This window comes from Thamnophis sirtalis, unplaced genomic scaffold, assembly GCF_051295495.1.
Source record: "Thamnophis sirtalis isolate CommonGarterSnake01/CBP01778 unplaced genomic scaffold, rThaSir2_p1.2 scaffold_2, whole genome shotgun sequence".
Classification (NCBI taxonomy): domain Eukaryota; kingdom Metazoa; phylum Chordata; class Lepidosauria; order Squamata; family Natricidae; genus Thamnophis; species Thamnophis sirtalis.
The window spans coordinates 7,538,935-7,554,931 of record NW_028261382.1 but is presented as its reverse complement, the minus strand read 5'-3'; the positions used below and the strand labels follow the sequence as shown (position 1 = coordinate 7,554,931).

Sequence of the window (15,997 nt, the reverse complement as noted above, 5' to 3'; positions counted from 1 at the left end):
AACCTAAACCATAATAATAAACCTAGTCATGCCGGTCACATGAGCACTGAGACGTCTTTGGACAGCGCTGGCTCTTCGGCTTTGAAACGGAGTTGAGCACCCCGCACTAGAGTCGGGAACGATTAGCACATATGTGCGAGGGAAACCTTTACCTTAAGGTAGGAATGCTATCCTTTACCTTTAACACTTAACCCTTTAAGATGATTTCTTTTCTCCCATCCTTTGCACTTTGGTGTGTAAGTGATCTCTGCAGCAACACAAACACAAAAATAGCAGAGGAAGGCAAAGGAACGACACAAATACGGGACATCATGTCTTGTATTATTTTCATATCAGGCAACAGTGGAATTACAGGGTACATTAATAAGAATTTTTTTTTTATTACAACTGCCTTAATATGGGAGGATTGATGCAGATTCAACTCCTCTGCACCAACTGGAAAACTTGAGACGACCAACAGAACCCCTTAACTTTGAAAGCACAAGTCTTTAGATCTAACTCATAGACACGCCAACCATTGTAATTTGCCTGGTCTGCATCCCGATACGCTCTTCGTTGGACATTTTTTTGAACAGAAGACAGGAATCCGAAGAGGTTCTCAAAACAGGCGCTCAACTTTACTGTCGAGGTGGAGGACCCAAGGGCTGTCCAACGCTAGACGAGAAAGTGGACAGGATACTGTATCAGAAACCCGTGTTCCCAGGTATGTAGATGCTTATTCAACCAGTTGTAGGAGAGCATGGCCAATACCGGGACCAAGGTCCCATTGGAGGCTGGAGACACTTTCTGTTCGAACCCTTCCGAAGAGAGGGACAGTTTCAGCTCGAAGCGGGCCTCCAACGGCTTCTCGCGGAAGAGGTCGAAAGCGAAAGCCACGTGCATGTGGTTCTTGTCGGTGATGTAGAGCACCCCGCCAGCCACAAAGGCGTTGCCCGCCTTGGACTGCGGGTAGGTGGTGTTGATGTGCCGCAACGCAGAAAAGGTCTCCTCCTCGACTTCTGCCACCATGATGTGTTCATCGGGCCGGGAAAGATACATCACCCAGAGACCGTTTTCCTCCGCTGCGATGCTGAAGTACGACTTGGAGGTACTGAAGAGATACATGCGCTCATAGTACCAAGAGTTCTCAATGAAGAGCACTTTGGAGATGCCCGTCTCGAAGTGGTACCTGCAAGGAAGATGGCGTGAAAGAGCTGAGAACAACGATCCAAGAGAGTAAGACAGCACCCTGCTTTTCCAAACTCATGAGAAACACAACAAAGGCACCTGATATTGATTCCTTTCTGTTTTCTTTAGGTGTAAGCGAAGAGCAATAAGGAATCCAAATAGATTGGTTTTATTTTTCACAGAATCGCAGTAGGATAGGCCTTACAGATCATCTAATTCAGGGGTCACCAACCTTTCGGATCTCAGGGGCCACTAAATTCATAATTTTAAATCCCGTGAACCACTAATATGAATTGGTGACGGGATAGGGGTCCTTCAGGCACTTAGCTTGGCCTCCTGTTAGCGGAGTGAAGCGCCCGAGCTCCACCCTAGCTTTGCTGTCCATTGCTGCTAGGAATCTCAAATATGGCCAAGAATTAATGTTTGTCTTGTAGCCAGCCCGGGCGCTCGATTGGCAGCCTGCAAACTTGGTCTTTTGAGGAGCCCGGCCGAAGTTTCGCACATCGCTCACTGAAGCGCCTAGACTCCCAGGGAGGGAGGGAAGGAAGGGCTGGAGCTACTAAACAGGCGGCCAAACTAAGTGCCTGAAGGACCCCATCCCATCAGCAAGCGGGAATAATTGCTTCGGCGGGCCATACCTGGCCCAGGGACCGTTGTCTGAGAATCCCTGATTTAGCGCAACATTAAAAATGTAAAAATACCAAGATTTTTCTCCAGACCACCAAAGTTTTCTTACAAACTACCAGTGGCCCACAGACCACCAGTTGGTGACCGCTGATCTAATTATTAATAGTTTCTCAACTTGGCAGTTTCCAGATGTGTATGGACTTCATCTCCCAGAATTCCCTCAGCAACATGTCCATTGATGAGGATCTGGAGATGACGTCCGCACATCTGGGAGCCTCTATTGTTGGGAAGCAGACTGTACACTTTCCAAGAAGATGGGATGAGATGGGAAGGGAAGAGCAAATGCTGAAAGAAATCCTCCTTTTTTTTCCTTCTTGAAAAACTTTGCTTTTGAAATTTCCTTTCCAAGCAAAAGGGAAGTGGGAGGGAAACTCCCATGCACTTATTTTTTGGTCAATACAATCCAGGTGTTCTGTTTTGTCACTGCATTTATCCTCTTACTGGGAGTCTCCCTTCCTTATCACCTGTCTAATAAATCCCAAGGAAAAACATAATGAGGAAATCCCTCTCTGGGAGCCTTTTCAGACCGGGCTTCGTGATGGGAAGGTTATCACAATAAACTCCACCAGCTGAAGTAGCTATCCTTGCCGCCACCACGCCAACTGGAAAATTGGCTCGGAAACATACTGACAATCAGTTTAGTTTACATAATAAGAGTCGGAAGGGACCTTGGAGGTCTTCTAGTCCAACCCCCTGCTTAGGCGGGAAACCCTACACTACTTCAGAGAAATAGTTACCCAACATCATCTTAAAAACTTCCAGTATTGGGGGATTGACAACTTTTGGGCAAGTTGTTCCATTGATTAATTGTTCTATCAGGAAATTTCTCCTTAGTTCTAAGTTGCTTCTCTCCTTGATTAGTTTCCACCCATTGCTTCTTGTTCTGCCTTCAGGTACTTTGGAGAGTAGTTTGACTCCCTCTTCTTTGTGGCAGCCCCTGAGATATTGGAAGACTGCTATCATGTCTCCCCTGGTCCTTCTTTTCGTTAAACTAGACGTACCCACTTCCTGCAACCGTTCTTCATATGTTTTAGCCTCCAGTCCCCTAATCCTCTTTGTTGCTCTTCTCTGCACTCTTTCTAAAGTCTCAATCAGGTAGAAGACTGCTTTCATGGAAGTGGGGTTGAGAAACGGCGTGGGAAAATTGATGCTCATTAAAAAAGACTACCACTTGGAGGACAGATAAACATCTGAAATAAGAGACAGCTCATTTGTTCTTCTGAAGAATGCAGAGTCTATCCAAACCTTCATCCATTTTCTCTTCTGTGTCTTCTGGGAGAAATGTTACAAGTTTTGGGAAGAGTCCCCAGTCTTTTAATGGATCCAAACAACCTAACCAAAACTTTCTGCTTAATGACTTGTTAATTTTTTTTCAGTCAAAAATTCCTGCCCGCCACTTCTTCCATGGCTAATTGGAAGCCCCCTTTTGGAGACAACTAAGGGTGGCTCAGTGGCTAAGATACTGAGCTTGTCCATCAGAAAGGTCGGCAGTTTGGCGATTCAAATCCCTAACGGAGTGAGCTCCCGTGACTTGTCCCAGATTCTGCCAATCTAGCAATTCGAAAGCAGGTAAACAATGCAAGTAGAAAAAATAGGAACCACCTTTGGTGGGAAGGTAACAGCATTCTGTGTGCCTTCAGTGTTTAGTCATGCTGGCCACAGGACCATGGAGATGTCTTCGGATAGCACTGGCTCTTTGGCTTTGAAACGGAGATGAGCACCACCCCCTAGAGTCGGGAACGACTAGCACATATGTGCGAGGGGAACCTTTACCTTTATATTGAACATAGTGTGACTGTCTTGCCATTTCGGTTCCACCACAAAACCGCGTTCGACTAAAGGGCGCTCGACGAAACCGCGTAGCTGACGTCATCACAGGGCGACAACAGCGCAGAGACAGAAGCACACTGTAAACGCTAAACCTAAAATTAACCCCTAAACCTAAACCTAACCCCCTAAAGCTAATCCTAAACCTAACCCTAAACCTAACCCTTAACCTAACCCTAAACCTAATCCTAACCCTTAACCTAACCCTAAACCTAACCCTAAACCTAAACCTAACCCTAACCCTTATCCTAACCCTAAACCTAACCCTAACCCTTAACCTAACCCTAAACCTAACCCTAAACCTAACCCTTATCCTAACCCTAACCCTAGACCTAACCCTAAACCTAACCCTTACCTTAACTTGAATCAGCTTGCTTTTAAAGCGCTATTTAAAGCGCCCTTCTTTCTCCGTGCTCGCTGTTGTAGCCCTGTTGATGACGTCAGCGACGCGGTTTAATCGGGCGCGCTTTAGTCGAGCTCTGTTTTGTCGTGCCACGTGGCATTTCACTTGCCATAAAAACCAAAGTGAAAACCAATAACATATATACTACTTAAACAGTGCTTGAGTTGTACAATTATTTTTCACCATCATGTTCATTCTAATACACCACGATGCGTATACTATCTCATTCCAGGTTCCCCTACCCTAATGTTTTTGTATTCCAAATTCCACTTCATGGAAGGCCCTGGTCTTTCAATGCATCCAAACAACGTAACCAAAAACTTCCTACTTAATGTGACTTGTTAATTTATTTTTTGCAAAAACAATTCCCGTCCGCCACTTCTTCCGTGGCCAATTGGAAGCCCCCTTTTAGAGACAGCCAGGGATAACTAAAAGATTTTGCTTCATGATCAAGTCTGCCTTTCAACAGACCAAATTAGGCTCTCAAGACCCTCCTTCGTTTCCATGCTCTGTGCCCCCCCTCCCTCCAAGGGAAGAGAGTGAGGAGCAACCCACACCTGCTTTCAAACTGAGTGATATTGTTTTTGGCTCACACATCAAAGGCAAGGAAGCAGGGGGGACTACTCATGCTTTGCACCTGAGACCTTGTGAGCCAGCAGCACTAGGCCAGAGCTCTTGAGCTGTCTCAGCTCCCACACGTTTCCACCCAGATGGGCAGCCCTGCTTGTTCCATGGACAGCTTTGAATCAACTCTACAATATCAACCCAAGACTTTTTTTTTTTTAAAAAAAGGAGGGCTATGGAACTTTGGTAGTTAAGAGACAGGGGGGAACAAAGGGTGTTGTTATGTCTAAGCATATGTACAATTTAATGAACAGACAGGTGAATATGTGGCAGTTGCTGATGAGTTCTGGGCACAAGCCAGCTGGTTCTGACACCTGGAAGAGAGACATAACTTCTGGAAGGAAATCCATAGATTATGTAGATCAGGCTCAAGCCTGAACATGGGGGAAGAAGTCTCTTTCGATCATTTGTCCATCTAGCCCAGGGGTCGGCAACAATCAAAAAGCCACAAAGGTCCTAACCGGAGGACCCCTGTTCAGTTCTGAAGCCAAGTGGAAGTCCGGTTCCCCCACCATAGAGTCTCCTCCTAGTGTGGCATCCTTTTTCCTCTACCTGTCCTAACCGAAAGCCCTATCAATTGTGGAGCCGATCGGCGACGGAGCCACAGCAGAGGGATGAAAGAGCCACATGCGGCTCCAGAGCCGCAGGTTGCTGGCCCCGGATCCAGCCCCAGAAGACTTCCAGATTCTAATGCTTCTACTACACAAGCACATGGCTTTTCGGTGGGCTAAGGCAGTGGTCTCCAACCTTGGCAACTTTAAGACCTGTGGACTTCAATTCCCAGAGTTCCTCAGCCAGCTTTGCTGGCTGAGGAACTCCAGGAGTTGAAGTCCACAAGCCTTAAAGTTGCCAAGGTTGGAGACCACTGGGCTAAGGGACATAGAATTACAAACCTAGAAATGACCTCTTGAAGGTCACACTATCCAAAAGAACAGGAATAAGAGAAGTTGCTTCACATCGAATTGACCAAGACTCCATTCATCTCAGTATTGTCCATACTGACCAGCAGCACCACTTCATGGTTTTGTTTTACCTGGAAATACTGGGGGATGATGTTGGTACTTTATCCTGCAGTAATCCCGCTGCTAGGATAGTCCTGAATGAGCATCCCCAACCAGGTGACCTATTTGACTCACTAGCTGAACGTTTTCCAGTGCTTAAGCAATTCTTTGGCCTTCTCTCCCAATTCCTTCCAGAGAATGAATAGAAAGCCATAGTAGGACCACTCCTAAAATACCGCATCCAATTTTGGTCACCATACTATAAAAAAGATGTTGAGACTCTAAAAAAACGTGCAGAGAAGAGCAACCAGGTTGATTAAGGGACTGGACTAAATTAATTAAGGGACTAAAGCATACAAAGAACAGTTACAGGAATTGGGCATGGCTAGTCTAGTGAAGAGAAGGACCAGGTGAGACAAGATAGCAGAGTCCCAATATTTGAGGGTCTGCCACAGAGAGGAAGGGGGTCAAGGTATTTTCCAAAGCATCTAAAGGCCAGACAAGGAATCATGGATGGAAACTGACCAAGGAGAGATTCAACCTGGAAATAAGGAGACATTTTCTGACAGTGAGAACAATCAACCCATGGAACAGAAGTTGCCTTTGGAAGTTGTGGGAGCTTCATCACTTGAGACTTTCCAGAAGAGATTGGACTTGTCAGAAATGGCGTAAGGTCTCCTGCTTGAGTTGGGGGTTGGACTAGATGACCTACAATGTCCTTTCCAACTCTGCTCATCTGAAATGAGAGCCTGTCTCGCCTTATCCATGAAGTTCAAGCTGCCACTGCTACTTACTTCACAACAATGTTGCGTCCCACCCGCTGGTAGTACAAAGCATTGTTGTAGATGGCATGGCCGCATCCATAATACGACCAGGGCAGTTCAATGGTGGTATAGTTGCCATTCCACAATGCATTGAGGTCCTGGTATTCCTTGATTACATGTCCTGTTGATAACAAAAGTGCAAAAATTGAGTACCTGCTCACTGACATTCCTAGGCTTTTCTAACTCAATACAGTGTAGCAGATAAGATGTTGGTCTCCTCTAGACCTAGAAAGGCCCAACTTCAAGTTCTCCTTCAGCTGATCAGCTGATTCACAAAATTAGAGTAGAGGAGAAGAGTAGAAGAGGAGAGGAGAGAAGAGAAGAGAAGGATTTTATTGTCTATTTATTGTCACACTAATCAACATACATTAAAATGAAATTTTGTTGCAGTCTGCTCTCAAAAGATGACCATTATACATACACATACATATGACACAGATAAATATCAGAGTCAACTTTGAACGTATACATGTAGATGGCAAGAAAAACGAATCTTGCAAGTTTACAAGATGGCAAAAGGAACAAAGCTGTTACAGAATCTGTTAGTCCTGCTAGAAATACTTTGAAGAGGGGAGAAACAGACCGTAAAGTGGGTGGGTGGGGTCTCTAACAATGTTTTGAACTCTAACCACATAGCGCTTATAAGCAGTATCCGGAATAATGGAGCTTCCTATAATCTTCATAGAGCCGAGGTGGCGCAGTGGTTAAATGCAACACTGCAGGCTACTTCAGCTGACTGCAGTTCTGCAGTTCAGCTGTTCAAATCTCACCGCCTCAGGGTTGACTCAGCCTTCCATTCTTCTGAGGTGGGTAAAATGAGGACCCGGATTGTTGTTGGGGGCAATATGCTGACTCTGTAAACCGCTTAGAGAGGGCTGAAAGCCCTATGAAGTGGTATATAAGTCCAACTGCTATTGCTATTGCTATTCTCCACTGTCCTTACCACTCTCTGTATAGACTTTCTCTCTGGGGCATTGCTACCAACAAACCCAACAGTGGTGCATTTTGTTAAAATGGTATTTGGGATTGGCCTTGGGAGACAACTGGGGGGAACGGTCTCATAAAGTATAGTTAGGTCATCTGAGAATTTTTCCGTGTGAGCTACATCACAAGGTTGATAATCACAGAAACGCATGAATGACTCAACCTCTCACAGTCCTACCTATGAAGCAGATTGATTGTTACAACGATACAAAGGAAAGGAGATATCTCTACGTATAAGTTATCCTGAGCTCATGGGGAAAAGGCGTTATATAAACTTCTCAAAGTATACATAGCTCACCTACCAGGATTAAGCAGCTGGTGTACGTTTTCACACTGACTAGTTTCACATATTTTACAAAACTATGATTTCTCCAAAAAGTCACAGATGACAGCATTTATGCCACACTGGAGATGCACAATTCTGGCAGGATACAAATCATAAAATGCTAAGCCATAAATCATTGTTGGGATTAATCCCAATGGTGAGGTTTATCCCTTATGTTTAACCAGGGTTTCCTGTATAAATCCCGATTAGTTGAATCCATGCAACATGCTGAATCATAAATCATAGTTTACAAGCCCCAATGGATGGGCTCACTCTGCTTTTTTTTAAGGTACAAACCAAATCATGGCTCAAGAATGATGCATGAGCCTAGTCAATGTATGCAAAGAGGGAAACTGGGCATCAGATCCATGGCGGAGATCGCAATCTGAAAAATGTAACTTTTTTTCAGTTTCTAAGGACAGTAGCATCTGGGCACAGTCTGTATTGTCCTGTTTTCACACTTGTTAAGAATTTATCTTCCTTTTTTAAAAAAAAGGCACACGGTGCTTAAATGCCTGGTCTTTAGAGCCGAGGTGGCGCAGTGGTTACTGCAGGCCACTTCAGCTGACTGTTATCTGCAGTTCAGCGGTTCTAATCTCACCGGCTCAAGGTTGACTCAGCCTTCCATCCTTCCGAAGTGGGTGAAATGAGGACCCAGATTGTGGGGGCGATATGCTGACTCTGTAAATCGCTTAGAGAGGGCTGAAAGCCCTATGAAGTGGTATATAAGTCTAACTGCTATTGCTATTGCTATTTGGAAATAAATAGGATATGCATCTTAACATGATTTCTAAACAGTCAAGGAACCCTGGTGGGGCAATGGTTAAAGCGCAGTATTGCAGGGTAACTCTGCCCACAGCCTGGAGTTCGATCTTGACAAGGGTCAAGATTGATCCATCCTTCCATCCTTCCGAGGTCAGTAAAATGAAGAGCCAGATTGTTGGATGCAATATGCAACTAATGCTTCTACATTGTTTTCATATGCTACTCTTAACTGCCCAGAGAGTGTTGTAGGGCAGTATGGGGTGGCATATCTATATATATATAAATGCCAAATACCACTCACTCATCATGAAATCTCCAGAACTGTAAAGCCTACAAACTTGACATTTGGCAGGTATGTTCCATTTGGCTTCTAGTGCTCACTAAGAAAGGATTTTTCAAAATGACCATCAGATCATTAGCATTTCTTATACAGTAATTAACACCCTCTGATGCGAAGGAGTTCTACTCCCCCTCCCCACCTGAAGAGAACTCTGTTCCAACTGCCAGTTGCCTCACATTCTGTTACCTCAGTTCAAACTGGCAGATGTTCCATTCTTTCACTCAGGAGCAGTCTGGGGCTGCTTTAAGAGTGCTAAATCTTATCAATTCACCAAAAAGTCTTCACCTTCCACCTATGGAACTGCTTCCGGACTTAAGGCGGCGGGAGCGATATTCCCTTATGTGTATCTATCACCGACCGCCACTGAGCCAATGAATTGAACTGAGTGAACCGGATTTCTCCTGCATTGTCCGTACTGCAGGCTACTTCTACTGACTGCCAGCTGCCAGCAGTTCGGCAATTCAGGTCTCACCAGGCTCAAGGTTGACTCAGCCTTCCATCCTTCCCAGGTGGGTAAAGTGAGGGCCCAGGTTGTTGGGGGCAAAAGGCTGACTCTGTAAATCGCTTAGATAAACTGTAAAGCACTGTGAAGCGGTATATAAGTGTAGGTGCTATTGCTATATGACTGTATGTTATTGCTCCTCTAAAAGCATAACTGTAAACCCAAGCGGGTTTACTCTAGGTTTACCCGTGAAATGCTCAGCAATCCAGATCTTTTCATCAGAGCGGTTTCCGAGATCTACCATCCACGCCCCGTAACTTTGCTTCAGTTTGACGATCTCTTCGGGGCTCCCAATAGACTCGATCGTGTTTTCTAACAAAGAGAGAAGAGTCAGCGCTGGAGACAGCAGGTGGCAATCCCCTGTAATTTTTTCCAGGAAGGATTTGGAAGGAATTACTCTTACCAGGTTTCCTGCGTGGATGGAGATGGCCTTGCTCTTTGGCTTTCCCGGTGAGAGTGTCATCGTTTGGAATGCTACAGGTCTCTCCTAAAACAGGAGGGCAGGAAAGAGAAGCAGAGATTGTGGGTGAACTTTGACAAAAAGAAAAAGAAAGAGAGAAGACATTGTTTCATGAGGCTAAAAAGTGTTTATACTTATTTTAAAGTTTTTCTTTATCCCCAATCCTTCAGATTTCATTTTTTTTAAATCACTGTTCAATGCTGATGATAATCTAATGCCCTTTTATACCATCCTTTATCACATCCATAAAAGAGACGTGGGGCCTCAGTGGCTAAGAAGCTGAGCTTGTCGATCAGAAAGGTCGGCAGTTCAGCGGTTCGAATCCCTAGCGCCGCGTAACGGAGTGAGCTCCCGTGACTTCTCCCAGCTTCTGCCAACCTAGCCGTTCGAAGGCACATAAAAAATGCGAGTAGAAAAATAGGGACCACCTTTGGTGGGAAGGTAACAGCGTTCCGTGCGCCTTCAGCGTTTAGTCATGCCAGCCACATGACCACGGAGACGTCTTCGGACAGCGCTGGCTCTTCGGCTTTGAAACGGAGATGAGCACCGCCCCCTAGAGTCAGGAACGACTCACATGGTCAGGGTGGTGTCATCTGACATATTGGGATTTTTTTCCACATTCGCTAAATCAGGTATGGGCATGGCCAGCACGTGATGCATCCGGCCCACGGGCTGGGAGTTTGACAGCCCTGGTATAGGGTCTCCTGCTTGAGCAGGGAGTTGGACTAGATGACCTGAATGGCCCCTTCCAACTCTATTCTGATTGTCTGATTGGGATAATGATGACATGATGGGCTCAACTTCCCAATTCTATTATTCTATTCGATTCTATTCGATTCTATTCGATTCTATTTTATTCGATTCTATTTTATTCGATTCTATTTTATTCGATTCTATTTTATTCGATTCTATTTTATTCGATTCTATTTTATTCGATTCTATTTTATTCGATTCTATTTTATTCGATTCTATTTTATTCGATTCTATTTTATTCGATTCTATTTTATTCGATTCTATTTGATTCGATTCTATTTGATTCTATTCTATTCTATTCTATTCGATTCGATTCGATTTGATTCGATTCTCTGTTCTGTTCTGTTCTTTTCTATTTTCTGTTCTATTCTATTTTACTCTATTCTATTCTATTGGAGCCGCATGACGCAGTGGTTAGAGTTCAGTACTGCAGGCTACTTCTGCTGATCACCAGCTGCCAGCAGTTTGGCAGTTCAAATCTCACCAGGCTCAAGGTTGACTCAGCCTTCCATCCTTCCGAGGTGAGTAAAACAATAGCAATAGCAGTTAGACTTCTATACCGCTTCATAGAGCTTTCAGCCCTCTCTAAGCTAAGGTTTACAGAGTCAGCATATCGCCCCCACAATCTGGGTCCTCATTTTACCCACCTCGGAAGGATGGAAGGCTGAGTCAACCTTGAGCCGGTGAGATTTGAACAGCCGAACTGCAGAACTGCTGTCAGCTGAAGTAGCCTGCAGTGCTGCACTCTAACCACTGCGCCATCTCGGATCCAGATTGTTGGGGGCAAGAGGCTGACTCTGTAAACAGCTTAGAGAGGGCTGGAAAGCCCTGTGAAGTGGTATATAAGTCTAAGTGCTATTGCTATATTCTATTCTATTTTATTCTATTCTATTCTCTCTAAAGTTCCTTTTCCTAGGAGGGCAGACAGCCCCCCTTTTAACCAAGGATTTTATTCTTTTTGTGTGGGGAAAAAGTCAAGCTCCAAACTAACATATGTGATGAAGAGAAGAACAGGGTTTGTGACTTGCCATAACCTTTAAATTAAAAAAAATAAAAATCTAAGGACGTCCATGTTTCCATTGGATGTCCTCCAAGACCTACAGATCAGTCCACAAATCTCAAACCAGAAGCAAACTTCACACTTAGATAAGCTTTCCCACCCCACGTGGCACCTCGAGTTCAGGGTGAAGAAACTGTTTTGTTTCAAGGAAGGCTCCCTGGATCCTACTGCAACTACTTCACAGTACACAACATTCTCTCCTTGTAAAGAATCAGAACAGCCTGTAGTTATGTTCCCCTTCAGCACTGGGATCCCTGCTTGTTGTAGAAGAACATGGTCAAGTAGTCCCGTTCTCACAAAGCAGACTTAAAAGCACCCTTAGGTGGTTGTGTGAAGTTGTTCTAAGGGTCAGCTCTTTGTACTATCATCCAAACCAATCCCTGGTTCCCCATCAAAACTGTTCTTCAGTCTAAAAGGGGGGTGGGGAGAGATGTTGCTGCCTCCAATTCTGGGTTTGGAATGAGATTCTTTCGATTTCACATGCGATGCTGGAGGTTCAGCCCAAGTAGACCTCAAATGCTGGTGCTCTAACCTAGTTCAGACCCCTTTCAAAATAGGAGAAAAGTTAAATTGTGCCATCGCCATTCTCTCACATCCTACTTCTTGGGTCTTCTTGGTCTTCAGAACTTTGCCCAGGTTCGCCTGGTACACCAGTTGCGTCCCTACCTGAACCGGGAGGCCCTCACTACAGTCACTCATGCCCTTGTGACCTCTAGACTGGACTACTGCAACGTGCTCTACATGGGGCAGCCCTTGAAGAGCATTCGGAGACTTCAGCTTGTCCAGAATGCAGCCGCGTGAGCGATCGTGGGTGCACCTCGGTTCATCCACGTAACACCTATCCTCCGCGAGCTGCACTGGCTGCCTATTGGTCTCCGGATACGCTTCAAGGCGCTAGTCGTCACTTATAAAGCCCTTCATGGTATTGGACCTGGGTACTTGAGAGACCACCTGCTGCCAATTACCTCCTCTAGACCGATTAGATCCCACAGATTAGGCCTCCTCCGAATTCCATCCGCCGGCCAGTGTCGACTGGCGACTACCCGGAGGAGAGCCTTCTCTGTGGCTGCTCCGACCCTCTGGAACGAACTCCCCGTGGAGATTCGCACCCTCACCACCCTCCAGGCCTTCCGCAAAGCCCTTAAAACCTGGCTGTTCCGACAGGCCTGGGGCTAAAGAACTGTTGCCCCCATCTCGAATGGTATGACTGTTGCGTGTTTTAAATTATGTATTGTTGCGTGTCATTTTAATTTTTGTTTGTATCCCCCTCCCTTGGTTTGAGTTGTGAGCCACCCTGAGTCCCCTTCGGTGGAAAAGGGCAGCATATAAATAAAATAAACATTCAAACATTCAACTTGGTAGCTTCAAGCGAAAGAGGTAACAGGACCATCTAGGGAAGAGCTGCTTTGAACCAAAGTAGATCATCCAGCCACCACTTCCAGTAGCCCCAACTTCACAGCAGCTCTCTGAAAGTCCACCCCCCCCCAAAAAATGTTGTCCAAGCCCTTCTTGGGAGATCTCAAGGTTGAACCTGGGAGCATTTACTCATCAATCTATCTATACACCTATCCTCCACGAGCTGCACTGGCTGCCCATTGGTCTCCGAGCACGATTCAAGGTGCTGGTTATCACCTTTGAAGCCCTACATGGCCTAGGATACCTACGAGACCGTCTCCTGCCGCATACCTCCCTAAGACCAATAAGATCGCACAGGATGGACCTTCTCCGGGTGCCTTCAGCGAAACAATGCTGGCTGGCGACGCCTCGGTTAAGAGCCGAGGTGGCACAGTGGTTAGGGTGCAGTACTGCAGGCCACTTCAGCTGACTGTTATCTGCAGTTCAGCGGTTCTAATCTCACCGGCTCAAGGTTGAATCAGCCTTCCATCCTTCCGAGGTGGGTGAAATGAGGGGTTCCACCACAAAACCGCGGTCGACAAAAGCGCGCTCGACGAAAGCGCGTACGTGACGTCATCACAGCACGACGAAAACATCGCGCTGTGATCGGTAAATGTAAAATTAAAGCGAAAACCTTACCCTAACCCCCCCAAACCTAACCCTAAACCTAACCCTTAACCTAACCCTTAACCTAACGCTAAACGTAACCCTAACGCTTAACGTAACCCTAAACCTAACCCTAACCCTTAACCTAACCCTAACCCTAACCCTAACCCTAACCCTAACCCTAAACCTAACCCTTACCTTTATGTGAATCGGCTTGCTTTAATTTTATTTTTATTTCAATTTTTAATTTTTTTCATCGCGCTGTGATGATGTCACGTACGCGCTTTCGCCGAGCGCGCTTTTGTCGACCGCGGTTTTGACGGGTCACGGAAATGAGGACCCAGACTGTGGGGGCGATATGCTGACTCTGTAAACCGCTTAGAGAGGGCTGAAAGCCCTATGAAGCGGTATATAAGTCTAACTGCTATTGCTATTGCTAAGAGTAGGGCCTTCTCTGTTGCCGCTCCAGCACTATGGAATGAGCTACCCCCAGAGATCCGAGCCCTTCCCACTCTCATGGCCTTTCGCAAAGCCATTAAAACCTGGCTTTTCCGGCAGGCCTGGGGCTGTTGACCCCTTGATTGAGGTCCAGCCCCCTTTCAACTGGGTGTTTGTTGAGTTCCTTTTTTTAACTTTGTTGTGTCCCATTGTTTTTAAAAATTCTTTTACATTTTTTTTTTCATTTCTGTAAGCCGCCCAGAGTCCCTCGGGATTGGGCGGCATAGAAATTCAATAAATGAAATGAAATGAAATCAAGCCTGAGCTGGATCATTTACTAATGGGCCTTCCTTTCCATCAAGCCAGATTCCCCAGAATTCCATGCAAGGGTTGGTCCAGCTGGTCTTGGAACTAGCTGAACCTCAATACAAAACTCCGTTGCTAAGTTTCTGGGCTTAGAGATGGACTTAAGCATCTCTCTGAGTTGGTTTGAGCTCTCACTAATCAAGGCTTACCTTGCAAATGACTGCTGAAGTCCTTATCCACCCCCAATTATCTTCTCCTCTGTCACATAAGATAAGACAGAAGCTAGACACAGCAGGAGATGGAACCAGTAGGGCGCCAGCTCCATGGCAAGCTAATCAGCCAGCCCCCAAAATAGTACATAGAGGAGAGGGTGAAAGCAAGATCTCCCCCCGCAGCATCCTTGAAATGGAACGTTCTGTTCCAAGCATTGGAAGAGAGCCATGTACCCACTTCACAGGGTAGAAAACAAGCATGGGACACCTTCAGGGGGAGGGGGAGAGACAAAAAAGGTGGGAGCCACCCAAAATAGCAGAACTAAACTCAGTTGTTGGGGTTTTTTTGGTGGGGTGCAGAGAAGAGTGGAGATATTTCACTGGAGCTACCTAAGGAATGATCCAGACGTAGAAAGAGCAGAAGAACGTAAAGCTTGAAAGGAGAAATGGCTCAAGAGGTCCGTTTGTTCTGACCTGAAGACAGGGGTGGGCTGCTGGAGGTTCCCATGGGATTGGGCAAAGCGTCTAGCTAGGATTCTGCCCAATTCAGCGAACTCCCAAATGCCACGGCTGGCTGGCCACGCCCACCCCACCTCTCCTACCCTGCCCCTCCCAGGAGTCTCCACACCAGAGGCGGGTTCCTATCACTTCGGACCAGTTTGGCCAAGTAGGTAGTAATTTGGCCGGACACATGCCAGAGCCGAGGTGGCGCAGTGGTTAAATGCAGCACTGCAGGCTACTTCAGCTGACTGCAGTTCTGCAGTTCGGCTGTTCAAATCTCACCGGCTCAGGGTTGACTCAGCCTTCCATCCTTCCGAGGTGGGTGAAATGAGGACCCAGATTGTTGTTGGGGGCAATATGCTGACTCTGTAAACCGCTTAGAGAGGGCTGAAAGCCCTATGAAGCGGTATATAAGTCTAACTGCTATTGCTATTGCTAACTGGTTCTATCCTCGGGGCCGCCATCTTGATTTTCTGTTCTGCACATGCGCAGAACAATCTTCATTGAAAAAAATGTAATTTTGTTTCCTTTTCTAATGTTTTGTGCTTGCGCAAATTTCTTCGTGCCAAACCAGTACTAAGGCCGGCAGGAACCCACCCCTGCTCCATGCAACCCCTTCATCATGCCAGGTAAGTGCAGGGCCTTCATGGAAGCTCAGGGAAAGGGAGAAAGCGGGTTTACCGGAGGTCCTGGAAGTCCATAAACAGGCTTGTTTCCAGTCTCCGGAAAGCCTCCGGAGCCTGGGGAAGCAGTTTTTGCCCTCCCGGAGGCTCGATAAAAACCTCCGGAGCCTGGAGTTTAGTTTAGTTTAGTTTAC

General features: G+C 46.0%; 1 protein-coding gene across 1 annotated transcript in view; it reads right to left on the bottom strand.

Annotated features, from left to right (window-relative positions):
* Positions 1–302: 302 nt before the first annotated feature.
* GLDN (gliomedin) overlaps positions 303–15,997 on the bottom strand; it is a 28,725-nt gene continuing 13,030 nt past the window's right edge. Inside the window, exons 7-10 of the mRNA XM_087704187.1 lie at positions 9,853–9,936; positions 9,636–9,761; positions 6,504–6,654; positions 303–1,168 (exon numbers count right to left, since the gene is read on the bottom strand). Of these exons, the coding sequence (XP_087560313.1) occupies positions 655–1,168; positions 6,504–6,654; positions 9,636–9,761; positions 9,853–9,936 (875 nt within the window). The 3' untranslated portion in view covers positions 303–654. The remainder of the gene's footprint in view (positions 1,169–6,503; positions 6,655–9,635; positions 9,762–9,852; positions 9,937–15,997) is intronic.